This window comes from Ambystoma mexicanum, chromosome 3q (genome assembly GCF_040938575.1).
Source record: "Ambystoma mexicanum isolate Mex_15411 chromosome 3q, UKY_AmexF1_1, whole genome shotgun sequence".
In the NCBI taxonomy this organism is placed as follows: domain Eukaryota; kingdom Metazoa; phylum Chordata; class Amphibia; order Caudata; family Ambystomatidae; genus Ambystoma; species Ambystoma mexicanum.
In genome coordinates, this window is record NC_090926.1 from 377,233,110 (window position 1) to 377,246,814 (window position 13,705).

General features: G+C 44.7%; 1 protein-coding gene across 1 annotated transcript in view; it reads left to right on the plus strand.

Annotated features, from left to right (window-relative positions):
- LOC138447980 (cationic amino acid transporter 2-like) overlaps positions 1-13,705 on the plus strand; it is a 167,335-nt gene that overhangs the window by 19,733 nt on the left and 133,897 nt on the right. Inside the window, exons 3-4 of the mRNA XM_069604507.1 lie at positions 9,645-9,810; positions 12,989-13,125. Coding sequence (XP_069460608.1) covers positions 9,645-9,810; positions 12,989-13,125 — 303 coding nt within the window. The remainder of the gene's footprint in view (positions 1-9,644; positions 9,811-12,988; positions 13,126-13,705) is intronic.

Genomic DNA, 13,705 nt, shown 5'->3' on the forward strand with positions numbered 1-13,705 from the left:
CACTGGTGATGAGTTACTTCACTATGCGGATAATAGTTTTGACCAGTGTTACTGAGTAAATATTCTTTAAGCTACAAACCGGTTTACTTTTTTATTTAGGAAATCTTTGTCGGTTACATGGAGACAGATCATTTATTTATTTATACAATGTTTGTCGGAGACCTGTATCCGACACACATTGCATTAACAAATAAATATGCAGTTACCCGACAAACATTGCATGAATAAATAAATAATCCTGGTCCATGTATCCTTAAAACAGACAATACTTTACTGTATCAAAGCATAACCCTTGATTCCCATTCAAAGAATTTTAAAGTGATTGTTTATTGGGTTCAGGTGTCTCCCTGTCATTGCCCTATTGGCTTAACTGGAAGAACTAGACAAGATGGATGCCGGAGAAGGAAAGGCATCAGCATTTCAAGAACTGAGAGAGAGCTCCAGGGGAAGAAGTTTTCAGAACGCCTTTGCCTTCAAGAACGAAGGTAGCAGGGAGAACAGAAACCCGGGAGGAGTAAAGGGAAACATATCAACCAGTTATTCATCACAGTAAAAACTATGAAACAAAGTTAGCCTTGAAACAAAGTAACTACATAGATTGTGAATATCAAGAAGCTATTGTTGAAAACCTGAACAGTGTGAGAGAAAACCAATGCATAACATTACCCTGGGAAAAGGGGAAGCTAACTATTGGTGAAAAATCGAACAGAGCGGGAGAAAACCAATTCATAAAAATACCCTGGGAAAAGGGGGAGATAACTCGCCATCCTGTACAAGACAAAGATAATAATGGAAAGAAAGAGAGGAATCAACTTTCAGTTAATAAAGCCAGGCACAAAGGCAAATTGACCAAGACATGTGGATCTGTTATTGTCCAAGACAGCAATAATATCAGTCAGACTAAGATTACCTGTCAAGAATACACAGAGAGACAAGGACGAGAACACATTACTAATAAGGACTCTGCAAAAGGGAATTCTAGAGAGCAGGGTCTTATAACCTCTTACAACTTTGGTACTCAGACGGGGTACTCACGGCTCTTCGGACTCCACGATCAGGTATGAAGAGGTAAGAGGCGTCCCCCCAGAGGTCCAGAGGCCAGATAATCTGTGCTCTGTGCTCCCCAGGGGGCCGCCCCCTGGGAAACCCTCTTGGGGAATAAAACCCAGACTCTGCAGACATAGAGGAGGATCAGATTCACAATGTCTGTAGTGTCAGGTAGAAGGACGAAGAATAAACCAATCCAACTGGAGCAAAAATAGCAGAGGATTCTTGGATGCAGTGGAATTCGTGGACGGCTGTAGCAAGGGGGGTAAGAAAAGGGCAGCAGTAGAAAGGGCAGGAGAGAGACAGAAGATTGAAGGGAGAGGGAGACGGACAGCTAGAACTGCGAGGCAAAAGTATTAGGTAAGTCAAAGCTGCGGCGGCAGAAAGGTAAGTGTAGCAAGTAGCCGAGAGTGGCTGAAACGAACAGGAACAGCAAACGGCGGCTAAGGATAGCATGCCGAGGGCGTTAGAAATGGCTGAGTGAAAGTAACAAGCCGAGAACGTCTATGAAGTGACAGGCTCCGAAAACGGAGGTGCCGCAAGCGGGAAGGGAGCAAAGGGAAAAGACCGAAAGAATGGTAGAAAGCGACTGTGAAGGGTTTCACAGGCAAGGAGGAGAGAAAGAGGGATGACTCAGAAAGTGATCTGAGCGCGAACAGGTACCAAAAAGATACGAGCGAACAACAACAAGGGAGCTATGCTAAAGAACAGAGTAGCAACACAGTTACCTGTTTGTTCGCGGGGAATAAGTACAAACAATTGGTAGAAAGAGATGAAGGATCAGTTAGAAGGAAAGACTAGACCTGCATTGTTAGTTGATGGTGATGTTATCAAGGAGCCGCCATCTTGGATTCCACTGAGTATATCGTGGTTGATGTAACTTCCAGTGTCTCCATAGGCTTCTAGGTGTTCTTCTAACACAGGGAAAACTCCATTACCCAATATGGGAACTTCAAAGACTGATTAGAGACGTCACAAGAGACTATTTGCAAATTGGATATTAAAGACTGGTACGCGAGGGACCTTCAGGAGAAGGGAGTCATTCTCCTGACCTAAGTTATTTTTCATAAGTGGTAGGGTCAGTTCGGATAGTTTTTGGACAGCAGACTTATTTTCTTTGGGACACTCACAAGTGACAAAGGAGCACCTAAAAGAGGTAGGGACCACGCATACCGATAGGGAAATGTTAGCCTTGTACCATTACTTTAATAAAATATCATCCATCATGACATTTGAGAGTCAGTGGGCCTCATTCTGAGTAAGGTGGTACTCATGGCACTATTTGCGCCATGACTACCTCCCATACCGGTACCGACTTCGACCTGGTTCAATGGGGACTTACCAGTGTAGTTGGACCTTTGCGGGACCGGTAAGTCCCCATTGAAATAGGCAATCCCCATTCCCACTTGAGCCCCCTTAGGGCACAATGGGAATGGGGAGGGAGCTAATAACGGTACCGCAATCTGCGGTACTGTTATTTGCTCCCTGGTTCCTTTGTGGCTCCTGCTAAGGGCGCCTGGTAAAACCAGGCGCCCATAGTGGGACCTGCTAAGGGACCGCGTAGTAGGGCAGTAAGGGATTACCGGCACCGGTCTCCTTAATGGTGCCCAGTATCCCTTACCGCCCTACTCGGAATAAGGCCCAGAGCCCTTCTTCTGACCTGCCACAACACGTTATTTGTCCAGACCAAGAGGAAAAACAGGTACTTAGGGAGAAATATTCCGGAGACCAGGAGACCCATTCCCACCAAGCGGGAAAAGGAAAAAGAAAGGAAAATCTGAGTGTGCCTGGACTGAACGGCATGAGGACAGTAAACTAAAGGGAAATGATAGATGAGGATATGCAAAGAGGATGATAAATCCCATAGGGTAGAAATGCAGGTCCAGAATTAGCCAAAAGGATTCAATTAAAAGAGTTGGAAATGTCATAACAGGCGGGGAGATCCAGAATCATTCCATGAAGACAAAGAGTCTGTAAAATGTTTGTAGGTTACAACAGGCAGGGAGATTCAGAAGCATCTCCAAGAAGGTAAAAAGCAGTGTTAATAAACCAGCAGGCATCTGTAAGAAGTCGTCTGCATGTTACAACAGACAGGGAAAACCAGAAGAAGCGCAAGGTAAGAACAGCTTGGGGTTCAGGTATCTGTAAAGCAAGGACATTCCAGAAATGCTGATGAAGGCTGGAAACCTAACTGAGACGCACAACAGTTTTGGGACACAGCTACTTATTTCCACAGTTGTCAAGACCACCGTTGTCTGACTTGGCAGTGGCTAACGTGTGCCATGACGTAGTCTCTGGGGTGAACCACGGTTTGAGATGCAATGAGAGCCTCCATGGAAGCAGCAACATAGTCCTGTCTCTTCTCGTCACGGGAGTAGCCATAACAAGACAACACCAGTACACATGATGCCCGAAACCTTTTTGAAAATATATAAAGTGGAATACAGACAGATATTTGAACACAGCACTCACAAACATGGAATTAAAAAAGGGGATTGCGTTAGGATATCCAGATGGAAGTTTTTTTTAGTAAAAGGGCTATGAACAGACATTTAGCGACAAAATCGTTATTGTTGATAATCAGGCTACCCTCTGGGATTTTACAGTTTTTAACTTAAAAGATGAGGAGCTACAAAAAAATAAAGCCAGACCACGATCGTGCATTTCATGTAGAGAAAGAACTGGAGCCAGGGGTCATCAAAAGCAGTGCCTAGTTAGATGGAAGGGATATCCAGAGAAATATAGCAGTTGAGTAGATGCTAAAGAATTAAAGAATCTAAAAAAAGTAACAATCATTGTAATGAATCTGGACTAACAGAGCCGTCATGGAACTAGTGTCCTTTTTATCCAAGTCTCCTGATCAACTTGTTATACATTGTTATTTTAGCCTCATAATGGCACTGCATGTATCTATACCATGTCTCGGGCTGTGACAGCTCACAGGATGTCGAACCATTAGAAGGCATGCACCTGCCGGTAGAGAAGAAGGTGTCATCCAGCTGCGAGTGGTACCCAAGAGCTGTTTACATCATGCTGCAATGTCCACCACCACAACGATCAACCACGGGAAATCTCAACCACAAGGCTCCAACCTCAAGGAACTAACCATAGAAAGATACATGACTTATCAACTGTGAGGCCTAGGAGCATCCTAATGCTGGGTTCTAGCACTTCTGTGGTCTCTAATGTGCATAATTCCCAGCTGTGAGCATTACGCCTCAAGAGAGTTCAAACAGAAATGTGCCACAGGAAAGCCCTATTGCTGCAAGAGTTATGATCAGCTGAAAACCACAGCCCTCAAATGCAGGAAAGTCTCAGTACATGTGAAAGCATTATGGCAATAAACCTATGCTTTCCAATGATGTTAGAGACCTTTAGTTTTTCCCTGTATATTACCTCTAGTGATTAAATATTTGACACTAAAATATACTCTGACTTGACCATCATCATTACTTGACAACATCGTGTTAAACTCGATGTGGGTTGGTGAGAATTCCCCTAATACTGCCTTCCCCGGGGGTCTGCTCTTGGTCCCCTTCTTTTTACATTATATACTTAGAGTTTTCCTATTATTAATTCATACGGTCTATACTGTCAATTCTATGTTGACGACTCCCTATTATTACGTCATGTGGTCTATCCTGTCATTTCTATGTTGACGACTCCCTATTATTACTTCATATGGTCTATCCTTTCATTTCTATGTTGACGACTCCCAAATCATTATTTCTTTTCCTTTTTTACTGATGTTCTTCATTCTACTTTTATTGTTTGGCTTCTCACTCTCCAATCTTGGATGGACTCACATTTTCTACATCTTAACACCTCTACAATGGAGGTTCTCTTCTATCCTGTTACAGCTATTCCTACGCCTAACCCTAACCTTGCTCTCTCCTTCCCTTCTTCTCTACTTTCTCTATGTACTTCTGGGCATAATCGTCAGGCGATTTTTTTATTTGTCTCTTTCCTTTTACTTTCACATTTCCACACGACCCACTCTTGTTGCTTTCAATTATATAACCTTCACAAAACTCACCCTTTTCTCACCTTCCTAGCTACTAAGCTTCTTATTACATCTCCGGTTATCTCTCGACTGGATAATTGTTCAGCACCTCTGGTTGACTTTCCTGCATACCAGCTCACATCGTTACGGTTCATCTTCAATGTGGTTATCCATATTCAATTTCAGCTTTCCCCCCATCTCTCTATTTAAGCTTTTCTTATTTCTGTTTCTTGTCTTTACTTTGAGTCCTGCCTTCTCTCATTTTCTTTACATTGGTTTTAGATGTGTTCCTGGTCTTGCCCTTTCTTACTTGTCATCTCTTATCTCTTTTTACTTTCCTCCTCCTATTTTATGTTCAGTTTCTTTTTGTCATTCGAAAACCTTTGTGTTCTCAAACCCGCTTTCATTCTTTTTCACTATTGGCCCCTAAACATTTGAATTCTCTGCCTTTTTCTATGAGGTCTTTTCCTACACTTACTTTATTTAATTGTCGTGTTAAATCTTACTACTTATCCTCTGTATCTTCATGGATTCCACTATTGAGGGTTTTTCTTCATGTTCCATCAATATTGTACCACTTCTTCATATCTGTACAGCGCTTTGGCCAAAGCACTTTATAAATAAATAAACACAAAAATGTAGTTCCATTCCCCACACTCCTCATTTAGAGCTTGGGCATTTATTGCTTAATCACAGGCACCACTATGGAGCCTGGTCTAGCATCTACAGACCTAGTACCAAAACCACAGACGCAAGAGCATGCTAGCAATATTATTAATATTAATAAAGACTGCTGGTTGCTCTGGCTTTATATCAGGGTACATAGTTGAGGCCCCATGCGATCCTCAAAACCCCATTTCGAATATAGGGTTGATGGACCCTGAATCAGTGCACACTCAAATAATCACAAATGCTAAAAGGTGTCTCTATAAATTCTTCCATGATGTACTCGCCTTTCTTTTAGCAGTGAGAAGGCATAGTTGGTATATGTTCATGACAACTCATAACTTCACTAAGTGAATACCACCTAGACAGGACTCCAAGCAATACTCATTAAATATCTTTCCTGTATGCAGAAGGTCGCAATGCACATAATCTCCAAACTGAACAAAAACAGGTCCCTCTGTGCATGGACTTCCTGTCACAGACAAAAGCATGTTTATAACACTAACATTGCTACTTACTTTTATCAGTAACAAAGCCAGTGCTTAATTTGTAAAACAAATAAGTGTGCTGGCCCCACATTTTCTAGTACTGCTGTGACACTGTGGATGGGCAGTTCCCCACCACTGCTGTCACCACCCATAGCCACTCCCCAGAGTGTCGACATATTTGGGGTTGCACTACAGCTCGCACCGGTGGTTGATGGATGCACTGACTAGCACCACTTCATAATTAATGTGAGTCTGAGACAATAAGTGCTGGGTCCTCCTTTCCCCAGAGTATAGAGATGCCCTAGACACCCCAATTACACCCAAGGAAATGTCCAAGGCTATAGACTCGCTGGCCCCTGGAAAGGCCCCTGGGTCCGACAGACTTCCTGTTGAATTTTATAAAGGTTCCAAGACCCGCCTGGTCCCCCAATTGTCAACCCTTTGGGAGGAGGCCTACGGAACGGGCGTTCTTCCCCCCTCTCTTCGAGAGGCGATAATCACGGTACTACTTAAACCATGCAAACCTTTCACACAGTGTGGCTCATACCACCCCCTCTTTCTTATCAATTGCGATGTCAACATCTACTCTAAGGTGCTGGCTCTGAGACTGGCCCCGTATATGTCATACATTATTCACCTGGACCAGTTGGGTTTCATCCAGGGGAGCTCCACTTCTCTTAATCTGCGCCGTCTATTCAACATACTTTCCCGGGTCAACCCAGGTACACAGGCAGTTGTGGCCACCCTCGATATGCAGAAAGCTTTCAACCATGTTTCCTGGAGTTATCTGTGGCAGGTTCTTGAAAAACTTTGGTCCTCGTTTCAGATCCTGGGTTGAACTCCTGTACTCCTCTCCCGTTGCCAGGGTTCACACCGAAGACCGGTGGTCAGCCCAATTCCCAATAGGCAGAGGCACGGGACAGGGTTGGCTCTTCTTGCTGCTAATTTTTGCCCTAGCCATTGAGCCCTTGGCTGAAAGGATACGCCAACAACATGTGCATAGAGGCATATGATTGTCATGTCCCCCGAGATCATCTCCCTTTACGCGGACGACGCTGTCCTTTTCATCCGCTCACCTGAACACAACCTGGCCCCAGTATTAGAGGACGTCATACGCTTTTGTGAGATATCGGGTCTCCAAGTGAATTGTTCTAAATCTCTATTATTTCCATTGACTGAAGCCACCACCACCTCACCCCCAAACCCTCTGGAATTTGCATGGATTACCTATCTTGGAGTAGTGGTTACACGTCAGCAAAGCTCCTTGCATGAAGCCAACTTTGGGAAGTACCTTACCACTGTTATCTGAAAGTGCACAGGCTGGACTAGATTATGGATCTCTCTGGCTGGTAGGATCGCCATCCTTAAGATGGAGGTACTGCCCCAACTCTTATGCAGATTCCTGAATATCCCCCTACGGCCAGGCCGTGAATTCTTTACAATACTGACCCAAACCATTAATACCTTTTTGTGGCACTCTGGCGCGGTCTGCCTGAAATTCAAAACACTAACCATCCCAATGTCAAAGGGTGGGCTCAGCACCCCAAATTTGAGAGGTACTGGATGGCTGCTCATGCCCACTTTGCATCATACTGGTTCGTACCTACCGATGCCCCTCTCGATGTTAAACTTGAACGCCTTGCCTCTGATGGTCGTGATATCCACTTTTTAGTTCTCCCCGTCCATTGCATCAAATTTGAACCCCTTGACCCTGCTGGGTCCACAGCACTAGCCCTGAGTAAGTTGTGGAAGCTGGCTAACACCCAGCACCCCTTTCATGGTGACCTTCTCCTTTGGAACTTTTTCTCGGAATCTCCCCGTGTAGATACTACAACAACATGTCGGTGGTTAGGTACAGGTCTCGATACTGTCCGAGACGGCTTTAACCAGGGCATCTTCCTTGAAAGGTCTGACTTACCAGAACCCCTGCGCGGCAGGCCCACCCACTGGTTAATTATGCAGGCCTGTGCCGATCTCTCAAGAATAGCTGCCCAGACTTCCCCTCAATCCCTTCAGATGACTTGATATTATCAGAGATTCTGAATACCACGACCTTCAAGGGAAAAGTCTCTAGATTGTACACCATCCTCCAGAGTAGGGCAGCCTCCCCATTCGTCAAACTCAGGGACTTCTGGGTTAAGGATCTCGGTGTCGAAATGACAGACCAATGCTGGGACCGCATGTGTGCCCGTACCCATGAAATCTCATTTAATTCACGATTTAAACTGATCCATTTTAAGGTACTCCATAGATTCCATTATACTCCGATCAGACTACATCGCATGTCGAAAGACCATCCATCCACATGCCCAAGATGCAGATCAGATGATGCAAACTATATCCACATGGTGTGGTCCTGTCCATGCCTCTCCCTGTTCTGGGAGGAGGTATGCACTACCGTATCTGAAGTATTGGATTGCACTATTACCCCTTCCTCATTGACATGCCTTTTTCACAAGCTTCCCCGGCTTGGGTGAGACTCCAGGAAATTAGCTCGTCTATGTCTTCTGCTAGCGGCTCACTGTATCCTGCTGCTATGGCTTAGCCCTGGGGCCCCCACAGACACTAGGTGGCTCTGGGTGTCACCTGGGCCTCTGACACCGAGGAGTGCTGGGCACACTTACAACCAACAGTGGCTAGATGCAGGAATATCTGGGCCCCATTCCGCTCTTATATTTCTTCCTTGTCCGCTAACACCGAAGATGATGCCGGTGACCGGATCTCTCCAGTACCCGACTCCGTTTAGCCCATGTGCTTTGTTTGTCACTATGTTACCTGTATCTCTGACTACTGTACCCCCAATTGGTGTTTTACTGTTCTGTATAATTTCCCTCCAGAATATGTACATGGAATGTATACTCACAGACTACCTGTATACTGCTGGTTTCTGCCTGTTTCACTGTCAAGCTCAATAAATAAAGTTTAAAAAAAAAGAAAATAAGTGCTAGGGTTGAGCACTGGCAAACACTCCCACAATTTAAGCACTGAACAAAGCCCCTCTTCATGTCGCGCACACATTGCTGTAGCATCAGAGGAGGGTTGTCCTTTAGAGCCTGAGGTTGCAAGCTTCGGAATGCTTTTAAGCTTAAACACAAACTCAAAGTTATCATCCTCACATTCTGACAAAATATCATATTCTAATTCTTTAAGTTTGAGTCCTTTGACACCCAGCAATCGAGTATCAACACCTAGAGGCAGTTAGCTCCACAGAGTGGATTAAATAAAGGACTCCAGTCACTCACTGTCTTACTAAGAGAATAGGAAAATGATGATCTCTTCAGAAACTAGAATAATCTACCACAGCAGTCCACAGCGTGTAGGGAATAATCTCTTCAAGAGCTTACATGTCGTGTGCTGCATGCAATGGCGGGGCACACAGTACCTGTGGTAAGTTGTCATACTATGATGGGGTTGCCAATTATTTTCTTACTCTATTCTAGGGCTCCTCTCTTTTGGGGTCAAAGAGTCCACAATGGTGAACAAGGTGTTCACAGCTGTGAATGTGCTCGTCCTGATGTTTGTCATCATCAGCGGCTTCATCAAGGGCAACCTCAGAAACTGGATGCTTAGTGAAGAGGATCTGAGAGTGGATGCCAGCGGGTGGAGGTAAGGTGAAGAGGATCTCATAATGGATGCCAGTCGGGCGGGGTGGGGGGCAAAGATGATATGAGGACAGATGACAGCTGGGGGAGGTAATTTTAAGATGTTCTGAGGGTGAATGCATTCTGAGGGAAGGTAAGGTGACGAGGATCTAAGAGTAGATGCCAGTGGGGGAGGTAAAGGGAAGAGGCTCTGAGGGTGGTTGCCAAAATATGGAGGTATGGTGAAGAGGTTCTGAGGGCAGATGCCAGCTAGGGGAGGCAAGTTGAGGATCTGAGGGCGGTGCATTCTGGGGTAAGGTATGGTGTAGAGAATCTAAGAGCATATGCCAACAGGGGTAGGTAAAGGGAAAAGGCTCTGGGGTGGATGCAAAAAGATGGAGGTAAGGTGAAGAGATTCTGAGGGCAGATGACAATGGAGGGAGGTAAGTTGGGATCACAGTTTGTGTGTTGAAGTTGCTTGGCCTTTGAACATCATCACTGAAAGACACTCAACTGTGCACATTTATCTAGAATACGGGCAGTACCTAATTATTGTGAGTACATTGGGTAAGATAGAGGGAATTGCTCTCCAAATCAGCTGGAGTTGCTGGTCCATCCGTTACACATTTCTTAGACAGGTAACTCTGATGCTCCTCAGGTACAAAGAGACTACTGTTTTTAACTTGTGTTGCATTCCCCACCTGGTGGCAGCAGTGAGATGCTCAGCTAGCTGTACACAGATCAGTCAACCTGGATTGATGAAGGATACATAAAGTGTATGTTTAGGTTTTACGAAAATAGAAGTGAAAACAGTAACCAGGTTGCAGCAAAAACAGTCTTGCTTTTCCTCAGGATCAGCCCATTTGCAGCATCCTTATTAGTAGCCACGGCCACTGCAGTACCAGACAAATACACTGTATATGGCATAGGAATTTCTAACTCATGAGAGATTGTATTCCTTTGGTTAATAATAGACACTGGGTACTGTCTATTAACAATTAGCACCCAGCGAGGGAGAATCCAGTTGTATCAAACAATCTGATTGGCCCTCGCCAGGTCATTACCCGGTCGACAAAGACTCACTTTCTGTGGGTCTGAGCTCTGCGTCCCACGGAGATCCTTTCCTTTCTTTGTCAAGCCACCATGGAAAGGGAGAAGGGACTATGTGCAGTCCCTTCTCCCGTTACATGGCAGGCATTTTTTTTTAACCTTTTTTTTACCTATCTTCCCCCTGATCCCTGGTGGCCATTTCTTTTGCTTTTATTTCTCGAGTTGAATGTGCCAGGGTACTAATAGCATTACAACACGAGTAGGGGGGGCATTACCAGTCGAGAAATGCCCCCAGGTCAACGTTAAAGCCCTCACTTTGCTCAGGTTTATAACTCGCACCACAGGGACATTACCCATCTGGTAATGCCCCCCTCCTTGGGTTCTATTGCTTTAGCAGGTTACTTGGGAGATGATTTCTACTGAAACAAGAGACATGCTTGTATAACCATCGGACTCTTGAGCTGCCTGCAATACCATTGTGCCACCATCAATTTTGTGCTGAGCTTATTAACTCAACCTGAATGAGATTTAATCTACCCTAAAGCATCAGTTAATTTATATGCTACCTATTAATTGACAACTTGCTTGTGATGTGTTAATTCTTGCAATAAAATACAACGCGTTGTCACAGATGGCCTCAAGAACACACCGGATCTTGAACACACTTCAAGAGTTTTTATTATTGTTCTAGTAAAGTGTGTCACCCAGGGCCATCCCTCTCTCTCTTATTTAGAGACAGGCAACTCTCCCTAATCCAAGCATCCTTCACTGCCTGGGATGGCCACTAAAGATAGGTAACCCCTACTATGTATAAAGGGCCTGACTCCAGATAATGGCCTTAAGCTGAACGCCTTCTCTATCTGAACATCCCCAGGGAACAATCTAGAGGGGCCCTATTGTAAGATTCCCCAAAGTTTTCATGCTTTCCAGAAACTCAGGAACCCTGTTGATCTTACCCTCCCATGCTCTACTGTTCCTCTCCCTATGTTTTCTGTCACTCCCCCTTTCCCACTACTTTTTAATTAGGAGGCTAGATTAAAGGACACTTTAATTGGCACACGTTAGAGGCAATTCCTAAGAACCATGGCTCACGTTTCAGGCCTTTGCGTGTTAGTCAATTGCTCGTCACTGGCAGCAGGATATTGGGCCTCATTTCGGGTTTGCTGGTAAGCCTCCTGTACTACTGGCGAGTTACCAGCAAACCCGCCTTACCATTACCAGTGCCTGATATACCAGTGTTACCGGGATATTATGGGTGCCAGCAACGGCAGTAAATTGCCTGTAGAAGTCCATGTAATGGGATTGCTGCAATCAATCACCGGCAGTGATAGTACCGGTGTTAGTGATTGGGGCAATTCTTTGCCGGTAGGGGCCTGAAATCCCAGCAGGTCAGGCCTGTCGGTAGTTCACTGCCCATACTGGCAAAACCAGAGGGTGGGAGTTTGGTAAAAATGCCAGATTCCATATTACTGGATGTTTTCCCCACATTTTTACTGGACCGGCACAATCCTAATGAGGCCATTGTCTTTGGTGCAAGGCAAATGAATAGTATGGTCCAAGCCAAAGGGATGTTCCAGAGGAAATGCTCCCACCATGTATGGAAAGGTATGAGTTGACTGCTGGAAGGATCGGCCGCCAGTACTCAATTTGAAATTAGACCAATATCACTTTGTAGTAAAAGGCACAAATTAAGAAAAAGATTCTACTGAACACACTATTGTCATGACCCCTAATCTTAAACATATCAATGGTGTTAAAGGCAGGCTGGGACTAGAAAGATTATCTGACAGGCCAGTGCTTCTTTAGGCCCGGTAGGTCTGGGCAGTCAGTCATATCAGGGCTGCAGCAGATTTGAGATAACAACGCCCGTTTCAGGATTTGTGGATAATTTGACCAGTTCAAGAGTTCTTTGGGATTAAAGATAACAATTCCAGGCATATTTGACAGGTGTCTCTTCATCAGACAGCCAGTTCGAGTAACAATCAGTTTTCGGGAGAGTGAGACAAAATGTATTACGCATTTTGGTGATATTGACATTAAACTACATTATATAAGGACATTGCTCGCCCATTAAAGATGTTCTATCTGCATCAACGTTGGAGGTATTTAGAATGTCATTCTTTTGACCCAATTGTGTCCCTACCACTTCTCAGTAACCGATCTTTGGCTGCCAATGAGACGCTGCACTTTGGAGTTGGAGGGTTTATGCCGTACGGCTTCACTGGGACATTGGCCGGGGCTGCTACCTGCTTCTACGCATTTGTCGGCTTTGACTGCATTGCAACAACAGGTGAGGGGGGATTGCGTTTAGAGGGGCACACAGAAAACCTAACTGTTACTAGCAAGTCTATGGATGAGAATTTGAACTGCACAAGTCACACTATGGAATCCCCTGAAACAGCAAATGTTCACATTGTTTTATGCAGAAAACACTGTGCCTAAATGACCCAACAGGGACTGCATGTTCATCTAAGCCAAAGGTTAAGTGACAGAAGGAGTGGTGTCGAGATGTTGAGGTTATCAGAGCCATAACCTAATAAAATCAATGCAGAATTTGTTTTGTATTTTGGGTTTTGTTCAGCACACACCTAGCTATACAGTAACAGAGCAGAGTAGATGTTAGAATCCCAGAGAGAGATAAGCTGGAGAAGCAATACTTGTGTTCCATGAGGACGGCTTTGAGAGAACAATTCAGTATCATGGTAGGGTGTTGTTGTGGCCATGAAAGGACATGTTGTCATCACTGGTGATTGAGGTATTCGTTGATGACAAGTCCGCAGTTCATTTAGGAATTCTATGGTTGTTGGACAGGTCTGTTGTGTTGTGGGGTATTGTTCCAGATACTAGAGGCACAATTGTGGAATCTGGTT